Below are 20,800 nucleotides of genomic sequence, written 5' to 3' on the forward strand. Positions count from 1 at the left end.
GCGATAAGATCTTGACGTGTTAGTATTTGAGTTATCGCGGAGATCGCCGGTTAGCGGGGACAAAGTGTGTTGACGAGTAAACAAACCCGCCGCGTTTCTCCTCCAACATTGCAAACTGGCTGTCGGTCGGATAATGTCAACATGAGGGTGGTAGAAGTTATTATCGATGTAAGATCTAGAGATTCCTATGCATTCTAGTCGGCTGACGATGCTCTGTAGGGTTTCAAGTCGTACGCGACGCGTACCGTCATTTCTGGATGGTGAGTGGATTTTCTTTGAGCATGATATTGGTTTTCCCTCAACCTTCGCATGGCGATGCATTGGCAGCAGTCTATACCCGGCCCAAATCATTGTCATATGCAGGACAATCGGAAAGACGCGATTGCTCCTTTAAAGGAAATTTGCGCAATGATTGCAACCGTGCAATATCAATTAGAGCAGATGGTTGTCTGACAACAACTAGGGACGAGAGCTTCAATTCCATTACCGGTCTCAACGGAAGTGGAAAGTCCAACATTCTCGATTCGATATGTTTTGTCCTCGGTATTACGAACATGTCCACTGTGAGGGCGCAGAACTTGCAGGTAGGTTAGACCGGGTAGAGCGATCACGTTCCCTCCAGAAGCAAATTTTGAAGTGCATTGGAGCGATGCTTTTCTAATACCACTTCCAGGATCTCATCTACAAACGAGGCCAAGCAGGCGTAACGAAAGCCAGTGTGACAATAGTTTTTGACAATCGCGACACAAGTAGAAGTCCGATCGGTTTCGAGGAATACGCCCAAATATCTGTTACTCGCCAAATCGTCCTGGGTGGTACGAGCAAATATCTAATCAACGGTCATCGAGCGCAACAGCAGACTGTGCAGAACCTATTTCAGTCAGTGCAGCTCAACATCAACAACCCGAACTTCTTAATTATGCAAGGTCGCATCACCAAGGTTCTTAATATGAAACCTGTGGAGATTCTCGCAATGATTGAAGAGGCTGCGGGCACGAGAATGTTCGAGGACCGGAGAGATAAGGCGTTCAAAACAATGGCAAAGAAGGAAATGAAAGTCCAAGAGATTACAGAACTTCTGAAGGAAGAGATTGAACCGAAGCTTGAGAAACTTCGGACGGAAAAACGGGCATTCTTGGACTTTCAGCAGACACAAAGCGATCTCGAACGCTTGACAAGGCTGGTTGTTGCGCATGATTATATCAGGAACAAGGATAAGCTAAGTCATTCTGCGAATGAGCTTGATGCCAAAAAGCTGCGTGCGAGATCCCTTGAAGAATCCGCTGCTCGACTTAAAAATGAGATTTCCTTGCTTGAAGAGGATGTCAGGCGGGTCAAGGCGGCCAGAGACAAGGAACTCCGGAAGGGAGGGAAATTTCAGGCTCTTGAAGACGAGGTCAAGGCTGCCTCTCATGAAATGGTACGGTTGACGACCGTGCTCGAGCTAAAGAAATCTAGTGTCTCCGAAGAATTGGAGAGGCGGAAGAGCGTCGAAGCCACAGTCAAAGAAATCGAGGCTCAGCTGAAAGAAAAGACCAAGGTCTACGAAAAGCTCCAGGCTCAATACGACGCGGCGAAGGACGAACTCTCGAAACAGACGGATGAGGTCGAGAAGAAAGAAGAACTACTGCAGACTTTGCAAATCGGTGTAGCATCCAAGGAGGGCCAAGAAAGCGGATATCAAGGACAGTTGCAGAAGGCCAGAGACAGTCTTAGCTCCGCGACCACCGAGCAGGAACAGGCGAAACTGAAAATAACACATCTCCAAAAGCGCATCAAGGAAGAAGAGCCGCGTGCGCACAAAGCTAAGGAGCAAAATTCCGGTTTGCTGAAAGAACTGCAAGGTTTGCAAGCCTATGCCAAGAAGCTAGAGGCAGAACTCAGTCGACTCGGGTTTGAGCATGGAGCCGAAGAAAAATTGCATCAGCAAGAAAAGACTTTGCAGCAGAAGATCCGTGAATTGCGCGAGCAATCGGAGGCTATGAAGAGAAAGGTCTCCAATATCGACTTCACCTACCAAGATCCCGTTCCTGGATTTGACCGCAGTAAAGTCAAGGGCTTGATAGCCCAGCTATTTTCACTCGACAAGGACAAAACGATCGCCAGTACAGCGCTTGAGATTTGCGCCGGCGGTAGATTGTACAACGTGGTGGTTGATAGCGCAGAAACTGGTACTCAGCTCCTGCAAAATGGCAAACTTAGAAAGAGAGTTACGATCATCCCGCTCAATAAGATTTCTGCATTCAAAGCTTCGGCGGAGGTAAGTCTGGGATGATCATGTTACAGGCTAGCTGGTGTTGACGTTGAAGTAGAGAATTGGCGCCGCTCAAAACATTGCTCCCGGAAAAGTCCATTTGGCATTGTCACTCATAGGTTATGATGAGGAGATCCAAGCCGCCATGGATTATGTATTTGGCTCTACACTAATCTGCGCAGATGCAGACACCGCAAAGCGCGTGACATTTGACCCATCCGTGAGGCTGAAGAGCGTAACCCTCGAGGGAGATGTCTACGACCCGTCTGGAACCCTTTCTGGAGGGAGTGCTGCCAGTTCTGCTGGTGTGCTCGTTGTTCTGCAGAAGGTCAACGAGATTAATAAAGAGTTGGCAGCTCACGAAAATGCGCTAGCTGAGCTTCATGCTATGATGGTGAGGGAGAAGAAACGGATTGATGCCGCTCGGAAAACACAGCAGGAGCTCGATCTCAAAACCCACGAGATTAGGCTGACGGAGGAACAAATCAATGGCAACTCTTCATCATCTGTGGGTTTACTGCTTGCAGGATATCGCGTGGAGTTCAACATGGCTGACACCCATATAGATTATTCAAGCAGTTGAAGAAATGAAACAGAACGTCGAGCAGCTCAAGAAGGATATTGTTGAAGCTAAGGCACGGCAGGAACAGTCAGCACAGGAGATCAAAATCATTGAACGCGACATGAAAGAGTTCAGTAGCAACAGGGACGACAAACTGGCCGAACTGCAGAATTCGCTTGAGAAGCTGAAGAGAAGTCTGAGCAAAAATTCGGCGACAGTGAAAGCCCTGCAAAAGGAGCTGCAGAATTCGCGGCTCGAAGCTGAACAAGCCGGTGGTGATCTTGCGGCAGCGAAGGAACAGCTTGAAGAGGTGGATGCAACTCTGAACGCGCAGCAGGAGGAGACGAAAGGGCTCTTGCAACAACAAGCGCAAGTCAAGGTAAATTTCAAGCCTCCCTGATGTGTCGCAAACTTTGCTTGAGCCTGCAAGACGCTAATTGTTTACCTGGACAGGACGCGCATGACATTGCACAGGCCCGACTGGATGACGAGCGGACTAAACTCTCTGGATTTGACGAAGAGCTTCGTTCTCTTGAGGACGCCTCTCGGACCAAGGCCTCCCGCATTACTGAGGAGGGCCTTGAGATGCAGAAGCTTGGTCATCAGATCGAAAAATTCCAGAAGGAACAACAAGCCGCATCGCAGCTAGTTGCCCAAATGGAAAGTGAGCATGAGTGGATACCTGATGAGAAAGACAGTTTTGGCCGTTCTGGAACGCCATATGACTTCCACTCTCAGAACATTGCCGAGTGTAAATCATCGCTGCGGAATCTGACCGAACGCTTCCAAGGCATGAAAAAGAAGATCAATCCAAAGGTCATGAACATGATTGACAGCGTCGAGAAGAAAGAGATCGCACTGAAGAACATGATGAAGACGGTTATTCGTGACAAGCGTAAGATCGAAGAAACTATCAGCAGTCTCGACGAGTACAAGAAAAAGGCTCTCCACAAGACCTGGACCAAAGTGAATGCGGATTTCGGACAGATTTTTGCAGAATTGTTACCCGGCAGCTTTGCCAAACTCGATCCTCCCGAGAACAAGACCATTTCTGATGGCCTCGAAGTCAAGGTCCAGCTTGGCAAAGTCTGGAAGCAGAGTTTGACTGAATTGAGTGGTGGTCAACGGTATGTTCTTTTGCCCCTTGGAACTTGAACCTATGGATTGTTTTCGCCTTTGGCATGCTCAACATCAAGTGCATTGACTGACTTGAAAAATGTTATATAGGTCCCTGATTGCCCTCTCTCTCATCATGGCCCTCCTCCAATTCAAGCCTGCCCCCATGTACATTCTCGACGAAGTGGACGCCGCCCTCGATCTCTCGCATACCCAGAACATTGGCCGCCTGATCAAGACCCGCTTCAGGGGCTCTCAATTCATCGTTGTTAGTCTGAAAGACGGCATGTTCCAGAACGCCAACCGCATCTTTAGAACTCGTTTCAGCGAAGGCACGAGTATCGTGCAAGCTCTCACTCCCGCGGATATGAAGTAGGCGGTTTTTTTGGTGGTGCGACATATTTCGGTGCAATTAGTTCAATGAGCGAAAAGAAAATGCGCAACAGCATGTGGTATCTCCCTTTAAGTGTGAAACGTGGTTTGAGGAGTAGTCTTGCCTGCGAGAAGGTTCGTTGGCTGTTGGGTTTCTGGTAGAACGGAAAGGCTTTGGACGGGTTGGCTATTGTTTAGGACCAGGGGACTAAGTGTCGGATTTGGCGTCATACTTCACTTTACTTTGACTTTTCTCGGTGCATGTCGTTCTTCTTCTCTTCTTTAATGCGGCGCCCGATATTCTTGTCTGGATTTGGTATATAAGGAAGTTCTCAGGAGTATACTGTATATCATTTTTGGCAATGCAAGATATTTTTTACCTCGTCAACATCTTCGATCAAGTTATCATCTTGTCCTAACGAGTTGTCCCACAGTATAAAGTGTGTTTATTCGCGTTAATTTGTATTAAAATGCACTATTTGGAAAGTAGCCCCGGATAGTGACATGAGGTTGAACTATTTTCCCTAGTATTTGTTCTAGACCGACACCCCAATTGAGAGATTACCAGACACGCATACCATAATTAATATATATGTATATATATGTATATAAGGTATATATATCTTGAAGATAGGTTGCCTGGGACTCGGAGGAGCGGAGAGGGTGATAAAAATATGAAGGGAAAGACCAAAAAAAACATGCGACAGCGGGGATTCGCTGGTCGTCACCGACCCAACTACTAGTCCACCGATCTGAGGCTTATGTATGGCAGAGCGGACGGGATGCCCAGTTCTCCTCAGTCTATGGTCGCATGTACCAGAAGCTTTCAGTATCAAAATCTATATACCTCCATTTCAGGGGACTTTTCTGCCGGCATTTGTTCCTCCTCGCTCGCCGTGGCTCGGTGGTCTCCATGCGTGGTAACCTAACCAGGTCAGTACCTCGGACGAGGCCAGGGCGCCATAAATGGCTTTATATGAATCGACAGAAGAAAAAATATAGAGAGTAGATATGACACGTAAGATCTAGATGAATGCAATATTATATCTGCGTAATTTTGGTGGTGATATGTTGTTATGAACGGGTGAGATGGCAAATTGAATCGCAATAATAGAAAATATATAAAAATGAAAGATTTTGAAAAAAAAAAAAAAAAAAAAAAAAAAAAAAAAAAAAAAAAAAATTTTAAAAAAAAAAAAAAAAAAAAAAAAAAAGAGAGAACAAGAATAAGAGGAGGAAGAGGAAATAAAGATTAATGAAAAGAAATAATAAATGAATATTTTTTTTTAGAGTTTCAAACTGGAGATGAGATGCGGCAAACGAGCTTCTGGTTGTGGTTCGTGGTTTCGCTCCCAAACGTCAGTCAAAAATTCGATATAGAAAATTTACTCTAGAAGTCAAGAATAATTTCATCCAAGCATCCCGAGTCACAGTCACTTGAATATACATGCATTATTTATACAAATGGTGAAAAAATTCCTTTTGAGCTCACAGGTTGGTTATTTTGAATTATTACAGGTCTTCATATTCATAGTTCAATTTGCAATCTCCCATAGACAATGTGAAAAACTAGTCAAGAAAGCAGTATCCATGTTGATAAGCTTTGCATGCCTTCTAGGATCTTTTGACATCTCCAGCACTGTTGGACACAGTCAGTCTATACAAAGCATGCAAGATAACTTAGTCTGTTTTGCCTGAAGAAATGGTGACCAAGATCTTATCGCTCTAGTGAATCTTATCAGACGACCACGTATTATTGTCATCGCTTCCAGAGCGTCCGCGGGCTAATTGTCAACTGAATCCTCCAGCACCAAGTCGTGCATGTGCTTCCCCAATTCTCTACCAGGAAGTCCCTTTGTCTCTGCCTGGTGTGAGGCTATCCTCTGAAGATAGATTTGATCTGTCTTCGTTCACCACATAACCTGCACGTCAATCGTTTCGTGCAGCTGTTTCCCTACCGCAACCCCGCGATCCTCTGACGCCCAATTAATCTCGCGCTCTCCAGTCGCTCACTATGGCGGAGCAGACGCTCAGCATCCCTCAATTGATAGCTGTCGGGCTCATTGGATTCTTTCTCATTCGCTGGCTCTTCTTCTCTCCCTCCAGCAATGCCGGCAATCGCAATGCTCAAGCGTCAGGAGCGAGACAGACGGCCGCTCGTCGCGTAGATCCTCAGCAGGTCGAACAAGTGGCACAAATGTTCCCACAAGCTTCTCGGAGGGATATCCAATGGGACTTGCAACGAAACGGTGGTAGCGTAGCCGCCACCGTGGAGAGAGTGCTGAGCGGCAGATTGGAAATGGTATGAATCATCCCTTCTCTTCCGTTTCATTGATCGCCAGTCGTTCACATACCCTATGTCGTATTGAGCTTGGCAGAGCCAGTCTGTGTGTAATTTGTTCTAATGAAATACTATTGAATAGGCCCCGCCGTCCTTCCAGCCGCTGAATTTGACACCCAGTCCTGTTGCAATAGCCACAACGACCTCCCGAACCTCAACACCGCATAAAGCCAAATATCCGGACCTTATCACCAGATACAATCTAGGCTCGCGAGTGAAAGCAACAGAGGCTGCGGCATCATCTACTTCACCGGCACCGGCTTCCAAGCAGGGATGGTCGCAGAATAAAACTGAGCGCCAGTCATTGATGCAACAGCGAAAAGAGGAGATGATTCTCGCGGCGCGCCGGAAAATGGAGGACAAGGACAAGCAGAAGGCGCCGTAATTTTCAGTCTTATCTACTTCCATCTGAAAACAGATGTTTTCAGAACTTTGGCGTTTACTTCCTCTATTGGATTTTCCTCCTTCCCTCCGACTTATTCCCTGCTCCGGCCTTTGGGATAGAATGGCAACTGCATCGCACCCAGGCGCATCTTTTTCATTGTTCTTAGCACTATATGGCGATGGCGGTTATTGTGCTTTTCGTCCTTTTCTCGTCTGTGGTTTACAGTATCTTTGTGCGCTTAGACTTGTACAATCAAGGCCTCACGGTAACGCTGTGCAGATTTACAGCACAGGTCCGGTCGAAAATAGGCAATTGTAAATTCTCAATCCATGGTTAAAATGCTACAATTTCGAGGTTATACTCGCATCAAAAGCAGAGGTGCAGTGTCCGCGTAATGCGAAGAAATGATGTAGGTACAGCCAAGTTAAGTATTTGTCTTGCTCTACCACTCGGCCTGGCAAATATTCTCTTTTAGGTAGAAGACGAAGACGATGTGAACCAGAATGACATGTTTATCACGATGCAGGCGTCAACGCGTTCAATACTTCGTAGTTCCAGTGGATATTGACATAGGTAGTTTACTGCATAATCATTGGGTAAGAGTGGATGTAGCGCCCGCCCAAGAAGGGTCCCCCAACAAACTCACTCCGTAGCGGCGAAAGAGAGAACTTGCTCGTTCCTGTTACGTCAGCTGAGCTGACAAGCTACCCCTTCACACTGTAGCTCAGCAACCCGAGGTCTCCGACCACCAGGACCCCTCTCAACCCCACCAATTTGGCGTGGTCCCGGCGCATGCAAAGGCCGGTCCCGCCCCACGAGCCCAAGAGTTAACAAGTCAGGTCACGCCTAGATCTAGTTTCCCGCAACACGACGGAAAGTCACCATCTTTCTTCAATATACCTATCTCAATAACCTTGAAGGATTATTTGTAAGTTGCTGTCTTTCCTCCCAATATTTCCCTATTTCCAACGCCGTGGTGTCTTGTATTTTGTGTCTGAACTGAAAGCTTATACTTTACGTTTCTACCAGAATAACATAACATTTTTTTTCATACATTATGGCGCAGAGCCCCGAGTTCGAGCTGGCCGTTAAGCAGGTCAAGCAGCTGACGAAGCCGCTGGGTCCCGAGGACATGAAGAGAGTAAGCTTCACCTTATTTTTCGGCGCCTTGGTGTAGCTCTCTCCCGCACTCGAAGGAGAAGCGAGTTTGCATAAATTAGCTTCCACGAGGAAAAAGAGAAGAGCGGCACACGGCGTATTTTGTGAATGCGCGCAAGGTCTATTCTTGGTCCTAGCTGAGGCTGACATGAAGCTTCCGTTTGTGTACAGTTATATGGTCTCTACAAGCAGGCTACCCAGCCTCAGACTCTCGATGAGTTCTACGCCAACGTGAAGAAGCCGGAGGGCATGTTCAACTTCAAGGTAAATCGCTTTTCCTACTACTACTGCCATCTTTTTTCGAGGAGGAATAGATTGCAGGTCGCTCCATTTGAGCTACTAGAGCGAGGATTTCTATATGCAGAATGAAGCAAACCCCTTCGTGGAGATCGTTCCAGCAAGATACTGATGTGGCTTTTCAATTCATAGGAGAAGGGCAAGTACGCCGGATGGGAGCAGGCCGTGAAGGATGCCCCCACTGGTGAGGAGGCTCAGAAGCTCTACATTGAGTTCGTTGAGTCCCTCAAGGAGAAGTACGCCTTCGACCCCAACAAGGAGCCCGAGTCCGTCAAGTCTTAAGCTCGTAATCCATACTGGACTGCAATCAGCGCGCAAGACCTCTAGTTGCGTGTCGGTGTGGAAAGCACTAGACATAGAGCAAAGAAATCTATAGCATATATTTTGGGCCTACACGCCGACCGGCTCTTGTTCTCATTAAGCATTAAATATAAGATTTTTAACGTTGCCCAGAGGCAGCCAAGTATCTCCCCAATTTGGCTTACGTTATGTCTTACTTCAGTCAAGCTCTAAGCTCATGCAAACGGCTTCAGATCAATAATCCGCTGGTTTCCATTTAGTCGTAGCTTACGTTGTAACTCCTTCCCATCCAGTCCGGCTCGGCGTAGCTTGAGGTGGCACACCAAGGCATATCAATAGGCCGATACGGCACGAGAGGAAGGTTGTAAGGCATCCTGAAACCAATGACGTTAGTATCCTTACTTTGCGACACGCTCTTCTCATCAGAGGACAAGAATTCATTGACCGTGTCCAAATTGGGGGCGTCCTGCTTGAAGACTGGAACCATAATGCTTGTCCCGCTCTCCGATCCCTGGTCAGATGAAGAGCTCGATGGCGACTGGCTGAAGAGCTCCGGCCAAACAACGACACCGATCTCCCAACTGCAGATACGCACTTCGCCTGTGGCGTTTATTGCACTGCCCCACGCTTGCGTGGACATGTTCGCAGAGGTTATCATTGCCCAGTCGATTTGTTTGGCACTGGAGTCAGAGAAGCGGATATAAGTTTTGATATGGGGCGCGGCTCTCCTCCTACCAGCATCTCGAACAAGTTCCGGATTACTACGCGAGAGATGATCTCCATCGCCTGCCCAATGTGATAAATACGGTTTCATGTAAGCTACCTGCTTTGCTTGTGCGGCAGTTTGGATCTTCATATGAATAGACGAGCCCGACTGGTAGCCGTCCAGGGATCGTCTAATTTCATCGGCAGTGGGAAATATAACTGAAAACTTTGGCTTCCGCGAACGCTGGTCTTTAGTCCGGGGGCCTGTCGTTGCTAGGGTAGGGAAAAAAGTCTCTTTGAGATATCGGTCTGTTTGACCGAGGCTGGCAATAGAAGATACCTGATCCAGAGTAAGTCTTCAGATATGTCAAATTGATAAGTATGAATTGGATCTTTACCTGCACAATAATATGAGGAGGACCTGAGTCATTGCTCCTGCTCGAGACAGGCACATGTTTCAGGACCCTCTCTAGACCGGGCCATCCCCAGAGCGGTTCATCTTTCGAGTCAATCTGTGCCGGCTTTTGCTTGCAAGGTGTACTTGCAACCAATGCGGCTTTCACTCCACTAAAATCGTATTTGCCCAGTTGTGCAGTCAAAGATCCGGTCTTTGCTTTGCCATATGCACGGAGGTAAGCCAGCAAATCATTCTTGAATCTGACCCCGCTACCAATCTGGCCTGAGGAGCTAGTAGAGTTCTCTTTTGCTGCATGTCCAGGAAACAAGGGTAACAAAGGTGAGCGCCAGACGGCTTGGCACATGTTTGTCCAATCCTGCGGGATCATATTTGCCGTATGAATGACAACCCTGCCGAAAATTAACCACCGGAATCCCCTTCACCACTGCTATAACGGCGCTCTTACTGTGCACAATCATCATGTCTGAGCAGTATCATCATTTTGGAATGATGTGTACCAAATGGCTCAGGCATATAAGCAGTAATTAGTCTCAGATTCTTATACTGCTTTGCAGATTCCTACCGAGCAGATCACCACGTCAGCTACGGAGTTACACACAGCTTGTCTCTTGATGTTATTAAACGGGGAAAAGAAAAAAAGTTTACCTCCAACATGACTCTATGATGATCTTCTTTCTTCCATGATCCATGCATGACCCTGACTTGTACCAGGTGCCCTATGTCTTCATCAAAGGAGCCCCTAAAACCATTAACGACCTTTCCTCCGCCCAAACCTAATACCTTTAGGGAAGAAAAACGTACATGAGAAAATCAAGATCAAATAGATAATTGAATTGCCAGCATTCTTTTATCAGAGGGTCACCGAGAATGTCCTTGAGTTGGACCGTATCGATATTGTTCTGGGCAGAAAGATCCCGGATCCGACTAAGTTGTATCGGCGAAGGAACTATCTTCATATTCGTATTCCCACCGGCATCTGCATTTTCAGATGCTTTCGCAGGAATACTCTGGGATCGACATTCCGAGCCATTTCTTGAAGACGATGGAGGGCTAATAGAGCGCTCTAGAGAAAATAGCAATTGTCCTTTGCGAGGTTCTCTTGGTAAGTCGCTGTCATTTGCTTCAGAGGTGCCTTGATGCTGATGCTGATGCTGGTGATGTTCAACAGTCGTAGTGGTTCCATTTCCAGCGGCTTGTGCCGTCACCGTATCAAGACGCCGCCTTTTTGCGGCGGGCAGCCCATCCATGTTCCCCTACTGCACGTAGTAGTAAGGGGAGTTTAGAAGAGCTCGACGCTTGCAAGTTCAGCGGGGCATGCATGCATTCATGGAAAGTTATTGCAGAGGTACTTCCGTCACGTCATTGTGCTAGAGACATACTCAAGAGTGTCTGCATATAAGAACATGTGTTTGTCTAATTTCAGGATTTGCTTTCAGGATAACCTTTATAAATATGAAATGCAGTGGCTGTAGTGAGTGAGAACGTTGTGGAAGAGTACATTCGTTCACATCCCATCATATATGATTTTATGCCGCAATATAGTATCAAGTGGTCGGTTAGCTCAGTTGGTTAGAGCGTGGTGCTAATACCTAACGGTTCCTTACTCAGTAAGGGAAAGTTAACGCCAAGGTCGCGGGTTCGACCCCCGTACTGACCATCTAAACATATCTTTTTGCCAACCGTTTGCGCCTCAAACCCACCAGAAAGCTTTGCTGCGGTTGTTTGATAGGATCCTGAGTTTCTTTTTGCTACCTCTCTCTTCTATCACTTGCGGACTCTTTAATTTGCCTTCTTTTCTCAATGACTACCTTGGATTTGGGACTTCCGGGTAATTATCCAATTTAGTGAACCTCTCTAAGGCAGAGATCCAAATTGTTCATCACCTAGTTTTGGGGTGCGGTTCCGTTGGCCCAACCGAATCTGCTTCGCGGTTGCACTTTACTATTTGCTAAGGAAGACTAGGAGCCAGATTCATATAGAGAACAGCAGAAATTATCAATCACCATAGCACTGACAGAAGACAGAGTCGAGTTCATTGTTCTTTGGCAAGAGCAGCAAATGTTCTTGTATTGCGGCGATTCCCCCGGCTCCACGGTTTGACTAAGTAGTTATGAAACAAGCATTTTCCACGATTTCCCTTACGAAAGTGTTAATCCGCAAATGAAACTCCGACGACCATAAGCCACACTGAGACCGAGTGCATGATCTTCCATTAAGCAGCAGATGAAAAAAATCAAACGAAAACCGTGGGAATAGAGAGGTGTGTGTGTCTTTGCAATATCAAGCGTCGGAACGATACCACAGCTAGGGGTTGGTCATATTTCCTAGAGGGCGAATATTGCGCGAATCGAGACTATCGTAATGAAGAATAAATTCGCGCTAACTTAATGTCAGATAATCCTGATCAATCAAAAAAAAGTCAAGAAATACTTACTCTTGTTCTTTGCCACGTATTAGGATCGAAGAAGATGTAGAAACCGCGCTCTTCATTGGGGCCAAGCGGAACTGGCTCATAATTCATATCTTTTGTAAGCCATTGCTTTTGTTCTTTATGATATCTCCAATTCCGGTTGGTGCTACGGATATTCAGTGATTCAGGTATTTTTAAAAAAGAATTTCGGAAAGCTTAGCAACTTACAGCTCGCCAGCAGCTACTTCTTGCATGATATCCTTTGGCATGCTATAGAAAATGTAGAATAATGTCTCATCGGAGAAGCTCGTCACCTTTGATTGTAGTGGGTGGACGTTTTGGACAGAATAGCACGCCGGAACGGTGAACTCAGGCTCAATTGGTCTTGAACCGGCCTCTGCAAATGGCGAAGCGAAGGTGTGGTATAAGGGGTTGTTGCTAAAGACGATCAGTACCCAGAAGGGATGCGGTAGCTTGGCTTCAAAACATACTCTGGCTGATTCAAATCAAGCCCCAACGCTGTCAGGTCTTGCCCAACAGTCAGAGAAGCAAGGTCTTCACTCTCATGCCGGATCATCCCTAGCAGCCCCGGAAGGCCGTATCTATCGAGTTCACTCATCTGCACCAGCTGCATTCGTTGCGGTGTTGGAGCCGATCCTGGCGAATCAACAAGATCTCTTCCAAAGCTCTGTGGCTGCTGCTGAATCGACTGAGCCTGCCGTGTCTGCTGATCGAGCAAGGCATTCTGTTTTTGAGCCACTTGTGATTGTATCGATGACTGGGGATTGGAGAAGAGCGAAGCGCTGTTGCCATTCTGCATATGCCTGAGGTTGTTCTGTGCGGAAATTCAGTATCATTCAAAATGGAGCCGTCGTCCACTATTACATACCGTCTTATCCTGCTCGAATGACGCATTTTGTCCCTGGCGAAGATCAATCGGCGATCGGGCAGCTATAGACATGATTAGCATATTTACATTTAAACAAAATAAGGCAAGGGAAAGGTCCTATGTATCCCGATAAGAAGGCGCATTATATTTCATGTCTCATTTTCATGAGATCAGGTTAACTCATAACCATAGCTCACCTTGTGGATTCGAGGGAAAGCCTGGGGCACTAGCTGGACCACCAAATGCCGCATTCTGCATCAAGCCAGCTCGCCTATCTTGGCCAATTTCAGTGGTTCCATTCCGCCCAAGTGGTGGAAATTCATCAATGCTTCCTGTTTGCGGCTGACTTGAACCCGACAGTTGACCTATTCCGCCTTGGCCACCAAAACGATAGTCATCTAGACGACCTGAAAGTTGCGAGCCTGTGGAAAGTGCGTCATCCTGCTGCGGCGGCGGCTGTGGTTGCGTTGGCTGCGATTGCGGTTGCTGTTGCTGCGGCGGTTGCGCTTGTTGTTGAGTTTGCTGCTGACGAGCCTGTGATGAGGAGGCTTGAACATTGCTTTGCGGTTGCGGCCGTTGAACGGGAGTGTGTTGAGAAGCTCTTTGTGTCGCGTTTGCCCATACAGCTTGCGCTGAGGGATTCTGGTGTTGAGGCTGCGATCCGGAAAGAGAAGGGAATTCGCTGAGAGACGATATGTCCAAGGTTAGTCCGTCGCTCTTCCTATTCCTTTTCTGCGTTTTCCTGTTCCGTGGGCTCGCCATGACGACAGAATCCGCCAAAGTACTTACGAAAGATCCAAAGGAGTTGCAGGTTGCGAGGCTCCAAGTGTTTGGGCAAAAGTTGTCATCGCAGCGCTAGTCGGTCGCGACTGAGGATTAGGAAGACCAGGCGCTCCTCCCAAGGGAACTCCAAACCCCCAATTTGATCCACTTCCTAAACCAAGCGAATATCTCCCATCAGCTAATCTGGAGGGTCGCGGTTTCCAAAAGGATGTCCGTACCTATCTTGCCGTTTGGCAATCTCCCTGTCGCTAGTGGCGCAGTTCTATTGGGAAGAGGTTGCTGATTCGGAAAGCCGGGTATGCCCCGTAGCGGTTGAGGTCCAGGTCCTAAGGTGCGTATTTCAGTTAGTTTTATATACTTGAAGCCTGTACAATTTCATGCCAGTGGTTGAAGAATGTATAGAATTGTAACTTTGAGAGTTGGTCTTGCCAGATCTTTGGAGCACGTCAAAGGAATTGTTTCCATGACAAGGGTTCCTGAATCGTGCAGCAAGAGCAGCTGTAGCTCTCTCTAAGAAACATAAATCCGCGTTTATGCGTGGGCGGACAGTGCCATGTCTGGAAGAGCGAAATTGCGAAAGGATCACAAACCTGGACGATTCATGGTGGGCGTTCGGGAAGGTGCAATGGAGAGAAGTTGCAAGCTGAAGGGACCGTGATCAGCTTTGAGGGAAATGGAAAGTTCGATGAACGTGCCAAGCTGGAGTGAATTGCTTCCCGTGCGTGAAGCCACAATCGATCTGCATCTACAGTTACTAGTCGAGATTCGGCATCTCAACTACGGAGCCTCACTTATCTTTCATCGGCATATTCCGCTACGTCGTCGATTAGAGGGTATCCTTTCACATGTGACCGTGATATCTTCTTGCGCAGCAGCTCGAGGTTTGGAATAGTAAATATTCTGTTTGAACGTCATGAAGTCATTTGATCTATCCGTATAATTGTAATCTCAGGCATCACCATCTATTTGTAGTTCAATTCATACAGAAATTTGAATATCTTGAGCTGACTTTCTTGATTCCCCTTTCCTGTGAATTAGGTCGCGAAGGGTTTGGATATTTCCAGTAAGAAGTTGAGCTTCTTGGTCCTTTATTCTTCAGTGTGGATTTAATCTTTTTGTGGTATCATCTTCAATGTATGCTTCACTACTTGTTAGCGTTTGATACCAAAGCAGGTACCCGTAACTTAGGATCGAAATCGAACTTTGAGGAAAATACCAATTGGAAGGCAGTCAGGGATCTTCCTTCAAACAACCGATAGATGATGAACAAGCATATTTCCAGTGGCTCTATGTAAGGCTGTTCGTACTCATTGACTTGCTAGATCTACCCGTAGGACCTTTTCTAATTCATCCTGATTCTCAAATTTTAGCACTGAGCAATGCCAGGGTCCCCAATTTTTGAGGCCTTGACACAACAACTCCTAATCAACTAGCATTAAACTATAACAGTATGATTGTAGAAAGCCTGAGATAACATTAACAAATTCCGTCGTTGGAAAGAACTATGTGATGGCCGCAGGACCAGTGGCATGAAAGGCGGAAGTGGTACCTTCCGCTATGGACGAATGTGGTACCCGTAATCACGTGACCCTAAATTTGTCCTGCATCTTGACTTCTCTGAAATCTCAAGATACAGACAGCGTCGGGCTCAATTCTCCGCACCATGTCAATTTCCTCCGTCGGCCGATGGGCGCGGTCTTCGCGATCGTCATACATCCTCGAAACACCCCCAACTTTCCTCGTTCCGTCGCTATGGAAATCTGCACCGGCTGCCCGGAACTTCTCAACTTCGCCGTCGCGATCTCTACCACGCGACTATAATCGTAACCGCGGTGTTTCTGCAATTCGCGGCACTGGTCCTCGTCAGCCATTATCTGTTTCCAAGGAACCTTTGCCGGAGCCAGTTCTTGATTCGAAATTGAGGTCTAAAGTCCAAGTGGATGAGAATCATGGGCTCTGGGGTTTCTTCAACAAGCAGCGTACAACCTTGAGCACGCCGGAGGACGAATATTCCCATGGTTCGTTATTTTTTCCTTAGGGCCCTTGCAGGTGGCACTCTAAGATTCTATTCCGGATCACTAACTTTCGTTATCAGGACGTTCTTGGTCGGTCGAAGAGCTGCGCTCGAAGTCATGGGAAGACCTTCATAGCTTGTGGTGGGTCTGTGTTAAGGAGCGGAATCGAATTGCCACAGAAACCTTTGAGCGAAACAGACTCAAGGCCGGCTATGGAGATTTTGAGGCTTCCGACAGGGACACGACTGTAAGATCCCCTTCGCCCCATGCTTCTACGGACTAGTTTGATGCCTTTCGCCTTACATTTTGGATGCGAACTAAAGGAAAACACAAAGGTCCGTCGAACACAACGCGCTGTCAAACATGTACTCACTGAGCGTTGGTACGCTTGGGAAGCTGCTCGGAAATTAGCCAAGACCGATGAAGAGATTGACCTGAACAGCCCAGGTCAGATTTATCTCCCTCGGGATTTTGAGGTAATGTCATGCTGTTGTGCATCACAGGCATCAGGTTGCTAATGTTTTATAGGAGGATGTACCTGAGGAGGAGGAACTGCGGGATGTTGGGTCGAAGGAGCCGACGACTACGAAAGAACGGAGAGATGCAGACAAGGTCACCGTATAGGCGCCAGTTGATTTGGTTCTGTTTCCCTCTTTTCTCGAAATCGATGTGCATGGTCTCGACAGAGGGCACCTGAAGCCACTTAATCTGCATTTGTTTCTGTCGGGATACTTGCAATCGTTGTGTTTATAGATTAACCTGTACTTTGTAGATTATTTGCTCAGGGTCTCGCAATATAGGGCTGTGAAGTTTCTGGGCAGAAAATATTCCTGCCCTGAGTTGCAATCAAAATCAATTTCTCAAACTTGCTTTATTGGATTTTTTAATTGAGGAAAAGTCATAATGATTTCATTTTAAAAAAGGGTCTCTGGAATTTTTCTTGACGGAGGGAAAGCTCTAAACAAAATGCCTCTTTTCGATGCGATCTCCGGAGCTTTACGGGTTTATCATGCCAATTTTGGAGGTTCAGCTGACTCTCGATCAATTATTCCAAAGAGTGGAACCTGTCCTTCAGCCTGAACTTCTATGTGGAGTAAAATTAGAGCAATCACACTCACCAGAATTTCCAGAGCCAATTGAGTCTTTATGAGGACTATCTAAGCCTGCTCTCGAAAATTTGCACGATTCATATTGATCTTAAGAGTCTGCGATATCAACTTAGCAGGTCGGTTAGCTCAGTTGGTTAGAGCGTGGTGCTAATACCTAGTTAATGGTCTCTTACTCAGTAAGGGAAAGTTAACGCCAAGGTCGCGGGTTCGACCCCCGTACTGACCATCGCATTTATTTTTTGATATCAATATCCCCTGAGGGGGATCAAAAGTGGTTGGTTTTTTTTTTGACCCTGAGGTTCCAGTAATATGGATGGGCGTGAGAGTTCCGATGACCTGAGCGGACCATGAAAGTGCCAACATCAGTCCAAAGACACAACATTTCTAATTAAAAGCACATTTCCACTCTGCCAGTGACAAATTACTGCTTGAGGGCATTGCTTGAGTGGAAATCAGTTGTGCGTTTTAATTTTCGAGGAAAAATATTTGGCATTTTACCTACTGTCTGTCATGTCACAGGAGTAACTGAAGGTGCCCAAGCCATGATTACGAAAAGTTGTGCTCTACATGGGCCAGGCAATGAACGAGTAATTTATTTGGCACAGCGACTCCTTTTGATGGAGCAGCATCCATGCAAGCCTGTTGGCAGCCACCCAGCGGCGTTGTGCAAGCAGCCTAGTCTATTTTGAATGATGGGTTAGGATTGCACTTGAAGAGAGGACATAGAGCTCCTTAGTTATCTGTGGTTGAGCAAAGAAGACCGCCCAGTCTACGTCATCAAACATGAATACTTAAGCGTCGCACATGATTCGAAGCTACGACGGAACAAAACAAGCCTGGGAGGGTAAGGAAGTCTGTCGCGTGGGTGCGAAAGAGAGGTTACAGTTCTTCCATGAGCGAAAGGTGACTGTGACGCAGACCCTGAATTGTTTCGTGTACCAGATTCGATTGATGCTCGAGAGAGATTTTGCTGTCATTCTACTCGTTCGACGTGGGCCCCAGGTGGCCCCCTCGCATCCCTTGGGCCCGGATGGGAACGAGGCAGCAATCCACCCCACCCAATAATTCCGTCCCGTATGACGCTGTCCCTTCAGCCTCCCCAAGCCTGCTTCGCTGCCCATGATGACCACCAATGACTTGTGAATGCTTATGACTTGCCTTTGACCCCTTATTTTCTAATCCACTTGCCCACCTCGTCCATCCTACCATCTTTTACATTTCGGACAGTCACTTCTTTCTCTGGCGATTTTATAGCAATTTAATCTTTGTCTCTCTACCGAGGACGAGCTGTCACCGCTGTTGTCATATATATACCATCACCCCCCACCAAGGCCCCCCTCACCCACTAATTGAGTCTGGCTCGGGTATTATTATTCACCACGCGATACACTAGAAGGGACCTGCCAACTCTTAGGCCACCCGCTGTCATCCGTGGTTACTCTTCACCTTCAGCTTTGGTTTCCCGCTCGCTCGCTCCCTACGAGACAATACGATAACATTGTGCGCGGGCACGCACAACATGGCCTACCGGAAGTCGACAGGTAACCTCGCCTTTGCCGAGGAAGACAGACCTGTTTATCAACGATGGGATCCGGAACGTTTCATGCGCGAGCGCGATCTTTTCGAGAGAAGCCGTAACCCACCCCGGGAATTAGTCTTGGGCAGGCGTCGTGGAGACTCGATCGATGACCGGTCTGGTGGCAGAGGAACCCGTTTCGAGGAGCATGACCGTATTGTTGAAGAAGATCGTCCGGGTCGTGGTCGTCGCAAGTCAATCTACTATGAGGATGACCGTATCAGCTTTGAAAGCCCCCCGCCTCCCCCTTCTCGTGGTGCTCTGGCCCCTTATCGCGGAGCCCGTCATGAGCCAATAGCCGAAAAATATGGCCGCCCCATGCGACGAGGACCTGCACCGCCGTCGCGACCACAATTCGTTCGGCGGCAGTCTTCGCTCGATACCTTTGACCGTCGACCGATGCCGCGGTATGGTGACCGTGAGCGTGAGCGAGAGGAGTATCTTCCCCCTCTGGATACACCAATTCCACTTCCCAGACGCCGGCGGTCGCCCCCGATTGCATACGAAGAGAGGGACTATGAGGAGATTAGGGTACCGGATCCAGAATATTATGCCGAGGAGGATTTTCGAGAGTTCCGCGAGCGGGACAAGAGCCGTCACAGGAGTCGAAGCCGCTTTGCCGTCAAGGAGGGCAGAGCGACTGAAGAGGAACCAGAACGGGAGTTTCCCCGCCGCGGCAAGACCAGAATGCCAAAGCGGCTGGTTAGCAAGCGGGCCATTCTCGAGTTGGGATATCCTTTTGAGGAAGAGGTTCGAGTCCTGCTGTATTTAGGTCACAATGTATGAAGCTAATTTTCTGCAGGAGGAAACCATTGTCATCTTGAAAGCCCTCGGTAAAGAACACATCGACGAGGTCATCAAAGTCAGCGAGGAAATGCGCGATAGTAAGAGAAACCCTTTGAAAATTATTTAGCACAAGAACCTAACCTCTTGAAACAAGCTCGCACGACATACAAGATTGAGGATCATAAGGACATAGATCATCATCGTATGCTTGAAGCCCCCCAACCCGAACTCGTCGAGACAAAAGTTGTCACGGAGACTGTCGCCGCTCCCCCACCACCGCCACCTGCTCCGCAACCTCAACCACAGCCTGTGCAGATCATTCAGCCTCCTCCGCCTCCGCCTCAAATTGTACATGCTCAACCACCACCGGAATGGGACGAAGGCAGCGATCACCATCGCCACCATTCCCGCCACCGCTCCCGCCACCACTCGCGCTCACATTCTCGAGCTCGTTCAGTAGACGAGAGAGAAATTGTGCGAATCAGGGAATCATCTGATGCCATCGCCGGTCCCATGGGGGCTTTGGTACTTGCTGATCGTCACAAGGGTGAGCGCAGCATCGATGCGGAAATCAGAGCGCTTGAAGCTGAGAAGAAAGCCCTCAAATTGGAGAGGGAGGCACAAAGGCTGCGAGATGGAGAGGTTGAAATTGTGCGAGAAAGTCGTCCAGTTCGCATTGAGAAAGATCGTAAGGGTAGGTTGAGCCTGGTTCGTTGAGTTATTAAGCAAGAGCTAGCCCTGATAATCTTGGGGTAGCACCGAGTTCTGGCCTCGTCAGGGCCATGTTGACGACTCTTACTTGAGCTGCAATTGTCATTTCATCCCATTGAACTCTGCATATCAAGGGCCAAGGCCAATCCGGCAAAGGCTTCTGTTTGTGCCAAGCCTCCCCGGCGTGGGGTTGCAACCTTGGGCCGTGGTTCTTGATGAAGAATTAATAAACGATCACTTTTATCAAGGATGGGACAAAGGGAGAGGCGCTTTTCGCTATTTCGAAATCTTTTTATTTCCAATAATTTTGCGAATTATGTCATGATTCATTTTGCAAGTTTCATGAATCAATATTGAAATGTTGTTTGACACGGAGGATTCTAATTCGACCGTTGCATACGGTCCAATGATACCAGCCCGACCAAGCATAATTTCCCGGACAAACTTGGTTCACATTTAGTTCAGATAGCGAATGACGACGTCATGAAATTGAAAATAATCAATCATAAATTTGAGAACATTAGATATTCTGACGTCTTTCCTGGGGTGATTCTTGTTAGGCGTACGACCAAGTGGTATGGCTGAGTCTTCGACCGCCAACTCTGACAGTTTC

The 20,800-nt window shown here is 47.5% G+C and overlaps 7 protein-coding genes and 2 non-coding genes across 9 annotated transcripts; 7 read left to right on the forward strand and 2 right to left on the reverse strand.

The window, feature by feature from the left end:
- Positions 1–141: 141 nt before the first annotated feature.
- On the forward strand, positions 142–4,689 carry L228DRAFT_258817 (putative nuclear condensin complex subunit Smc2; the record flags this gene model as incomplete). Its single annotated transcript, XM_018334107.1, has 8 exons — positions 142–168; positions 220–260; positions 464–584; positions 674–2,260; positions 2,313–2,762; positions 2,821–3,195; positions 3,270–3,943; positions 4,044–4,689. 8 exons carry the CDS (start codon positions 142–144, stop codon positions 4,306–4,308), a joined length of 3,540 nt encoding a protein of 1,179 aa, XP_018190940.1. The 3' UTR covers positions 4,309–4,689.
- A 1,413-nt stretch (positions 4,690–6,102) lies between these two features.
- L228DRAFT_280627 (hypothetical protein) lies at positions 6,103–7,382 on the forward strand. Its single transcript, XM_018335803.1, has 2 exons — positions 6,103–6,606; positions 6,728–7,382. The coding sequence occupies exons 1-2, from the start codon at positions 6,319–6,321 to the stop codon at positions 7,028–7,030; spliced, it is 591 nt and encodes a 196-aa protein (XP_018190941.1). The 5' UTR covers positions 6,103–6,318; the 3' UTR covers positions 7,031–7,382.
- Positions 7,383–8,087: 705 nt separating this feature from the next.
- Positions 8,088–9,013, forward strand: L228DRAFT_258819 (hypothetical protein; the record flags this gene model as incomplete). Its single annotated transcript, XM_018334108.1, has 3 exons — positions 8,088–8,171; positions 8,360–8,452; positions 8,618–9,013. The coding sequence occupies 3 exons, from the start codon at positions 8,088–8,090 to the stop codon at positions 8,765–8,767; spliced, it is 327 nt and encodes a 108-aa protein (XP_018190942.1). The 3' UTR covers positions 8,768–9,013.
- Positions 9,014–9,041: 28 nt separating this feature from the next.
- On the reverse strand, positions 9,042–11,141 carry L228DRAFT_258820 (tyrosyl-DNA phosphodiesterase 1; the record flags this gene model as incomplete). The annotated part of the gene is made up of 5 exons (XM_018334109.1): positions 10,710–11,141; positions 10,554–10,647; positions 10,354–10,466; positions 9,889–10,297; positions 9,042–9,830 (listed from the first exon to the last, which is right to left on the reverse strand). The coding sequence occupies exons 1-5, from the start codon at positions 10,862–10,864 to the stop codon at positions 9,042–9,044; spliced, it is 1,560 nt and encodes a 519-aa protein (XP_018190943.1). The 5' UTR covers positions 10,865–11,141.
- Positions 11,142–11,458: 317 nt separating this feature from the next.
- Positions 11,459–11,565, forward strand: L228DRAFT_t29. The gene has a single exon. It is a non-coding gene; the product is annotated as a tRNA-Ile (tRNA).
- Positions 11,566–11,980: 415 nt separating this feature from the next.
- On the reverse strand, positions 11,981–14,733 carry L228DRAFT_244216 (hypothetical protein). Its single transcript, XM_018331868.1, has 9 exons — positions 14,581–14,733; positions 14,209–14,316; positions 13,997–14,141; positions 13,405–13,889; positions 13,208–13,269; positions 12,810–13,153; positions 12,547–12,756; positions 12,343–12,484; positions 11,981–12,287 (listed from the first exon to the last, which is right to left on the reverse strand). The coding sequence occupies exons 1-9, from the start codon at positions 14,591–14,593 to the stop codon at positions 12,213–12,215; spliced, it is 1,584 nt and encodes a 527-aa protein (XP_018190944.1). The 5' UTR covers positions 14,594–14,733; the 3' UTR covers positions 11,981–12,212.
- A 902-nt stretch (positions 14,734–15,635) lies between these two features.
- On the forward strand, positions 15,636–16,851 carry L228DRAFT_244217 (54S ribosomal protein L4, mitochondrial). The gene is made up of 4 exons (XM_018331869.1): positions 15,636–16,008; positions 16,086–16,252; positions 16,341–16,481; positions 16,534–16,851. Exons 1-4 carry the CDS (start codon positions 15,654–15,656, stop codon positions 16,627–16,629), a joined length of 759 nt encoding a protein of 252 aa, XP_018190945.1. The 5' UTR covers positions 15,636–15,653; the 3' UTR covers positions 16,630–16,851.
- A 378-nt stretch (positions 16,852–17,229) lies between these two features.
- Positions 17,230–17,340, forward strand: L228DRAFT_t30. The gene has a single exon. It is a non-coding gene; the product is annotated as a tRNA-Ile (tRNA).
- A 919-nt stretch (positions 17,341–18,259) lies between these two features.
- Positions 18,260–20,670, forward strand: L228DRAFT_258823 (hypothetical protein). The gene is made up of 3 exons (XM_018334110.1): positions 18,260–19,440; positions 19,493–19,574; positions 19,631–20,670. Exons 1-3 carry the CDS (start codon positions 18,634–18,636, stop codon positions 20,191–20,193), a joined length of 1,452 nt encoding a protein of 483 aa, XP_018190946.1. The 5' UTR covers positions 18,260–18,633; the 3' UTR covers positions 20,194–20,670.
- The last annotated feature ends 130 nt before the right edge of the window (positions 20,671–20,800 follow it).

Source organism: Xylona heveae (genome assembly GCF_001619985.1).
Source record: "Xylona heveae TC161 unplaced genomic scaffold L228scaffold_2, whole genome shotgun sequence".
Classification (NCBI taxonomy): domain Eukaryota; kingdom Fungi; phylum Ascomycota; class Xylonomycetes; order Xylonales; family Xylonaceae; genus Xylona; species Xylona heveae.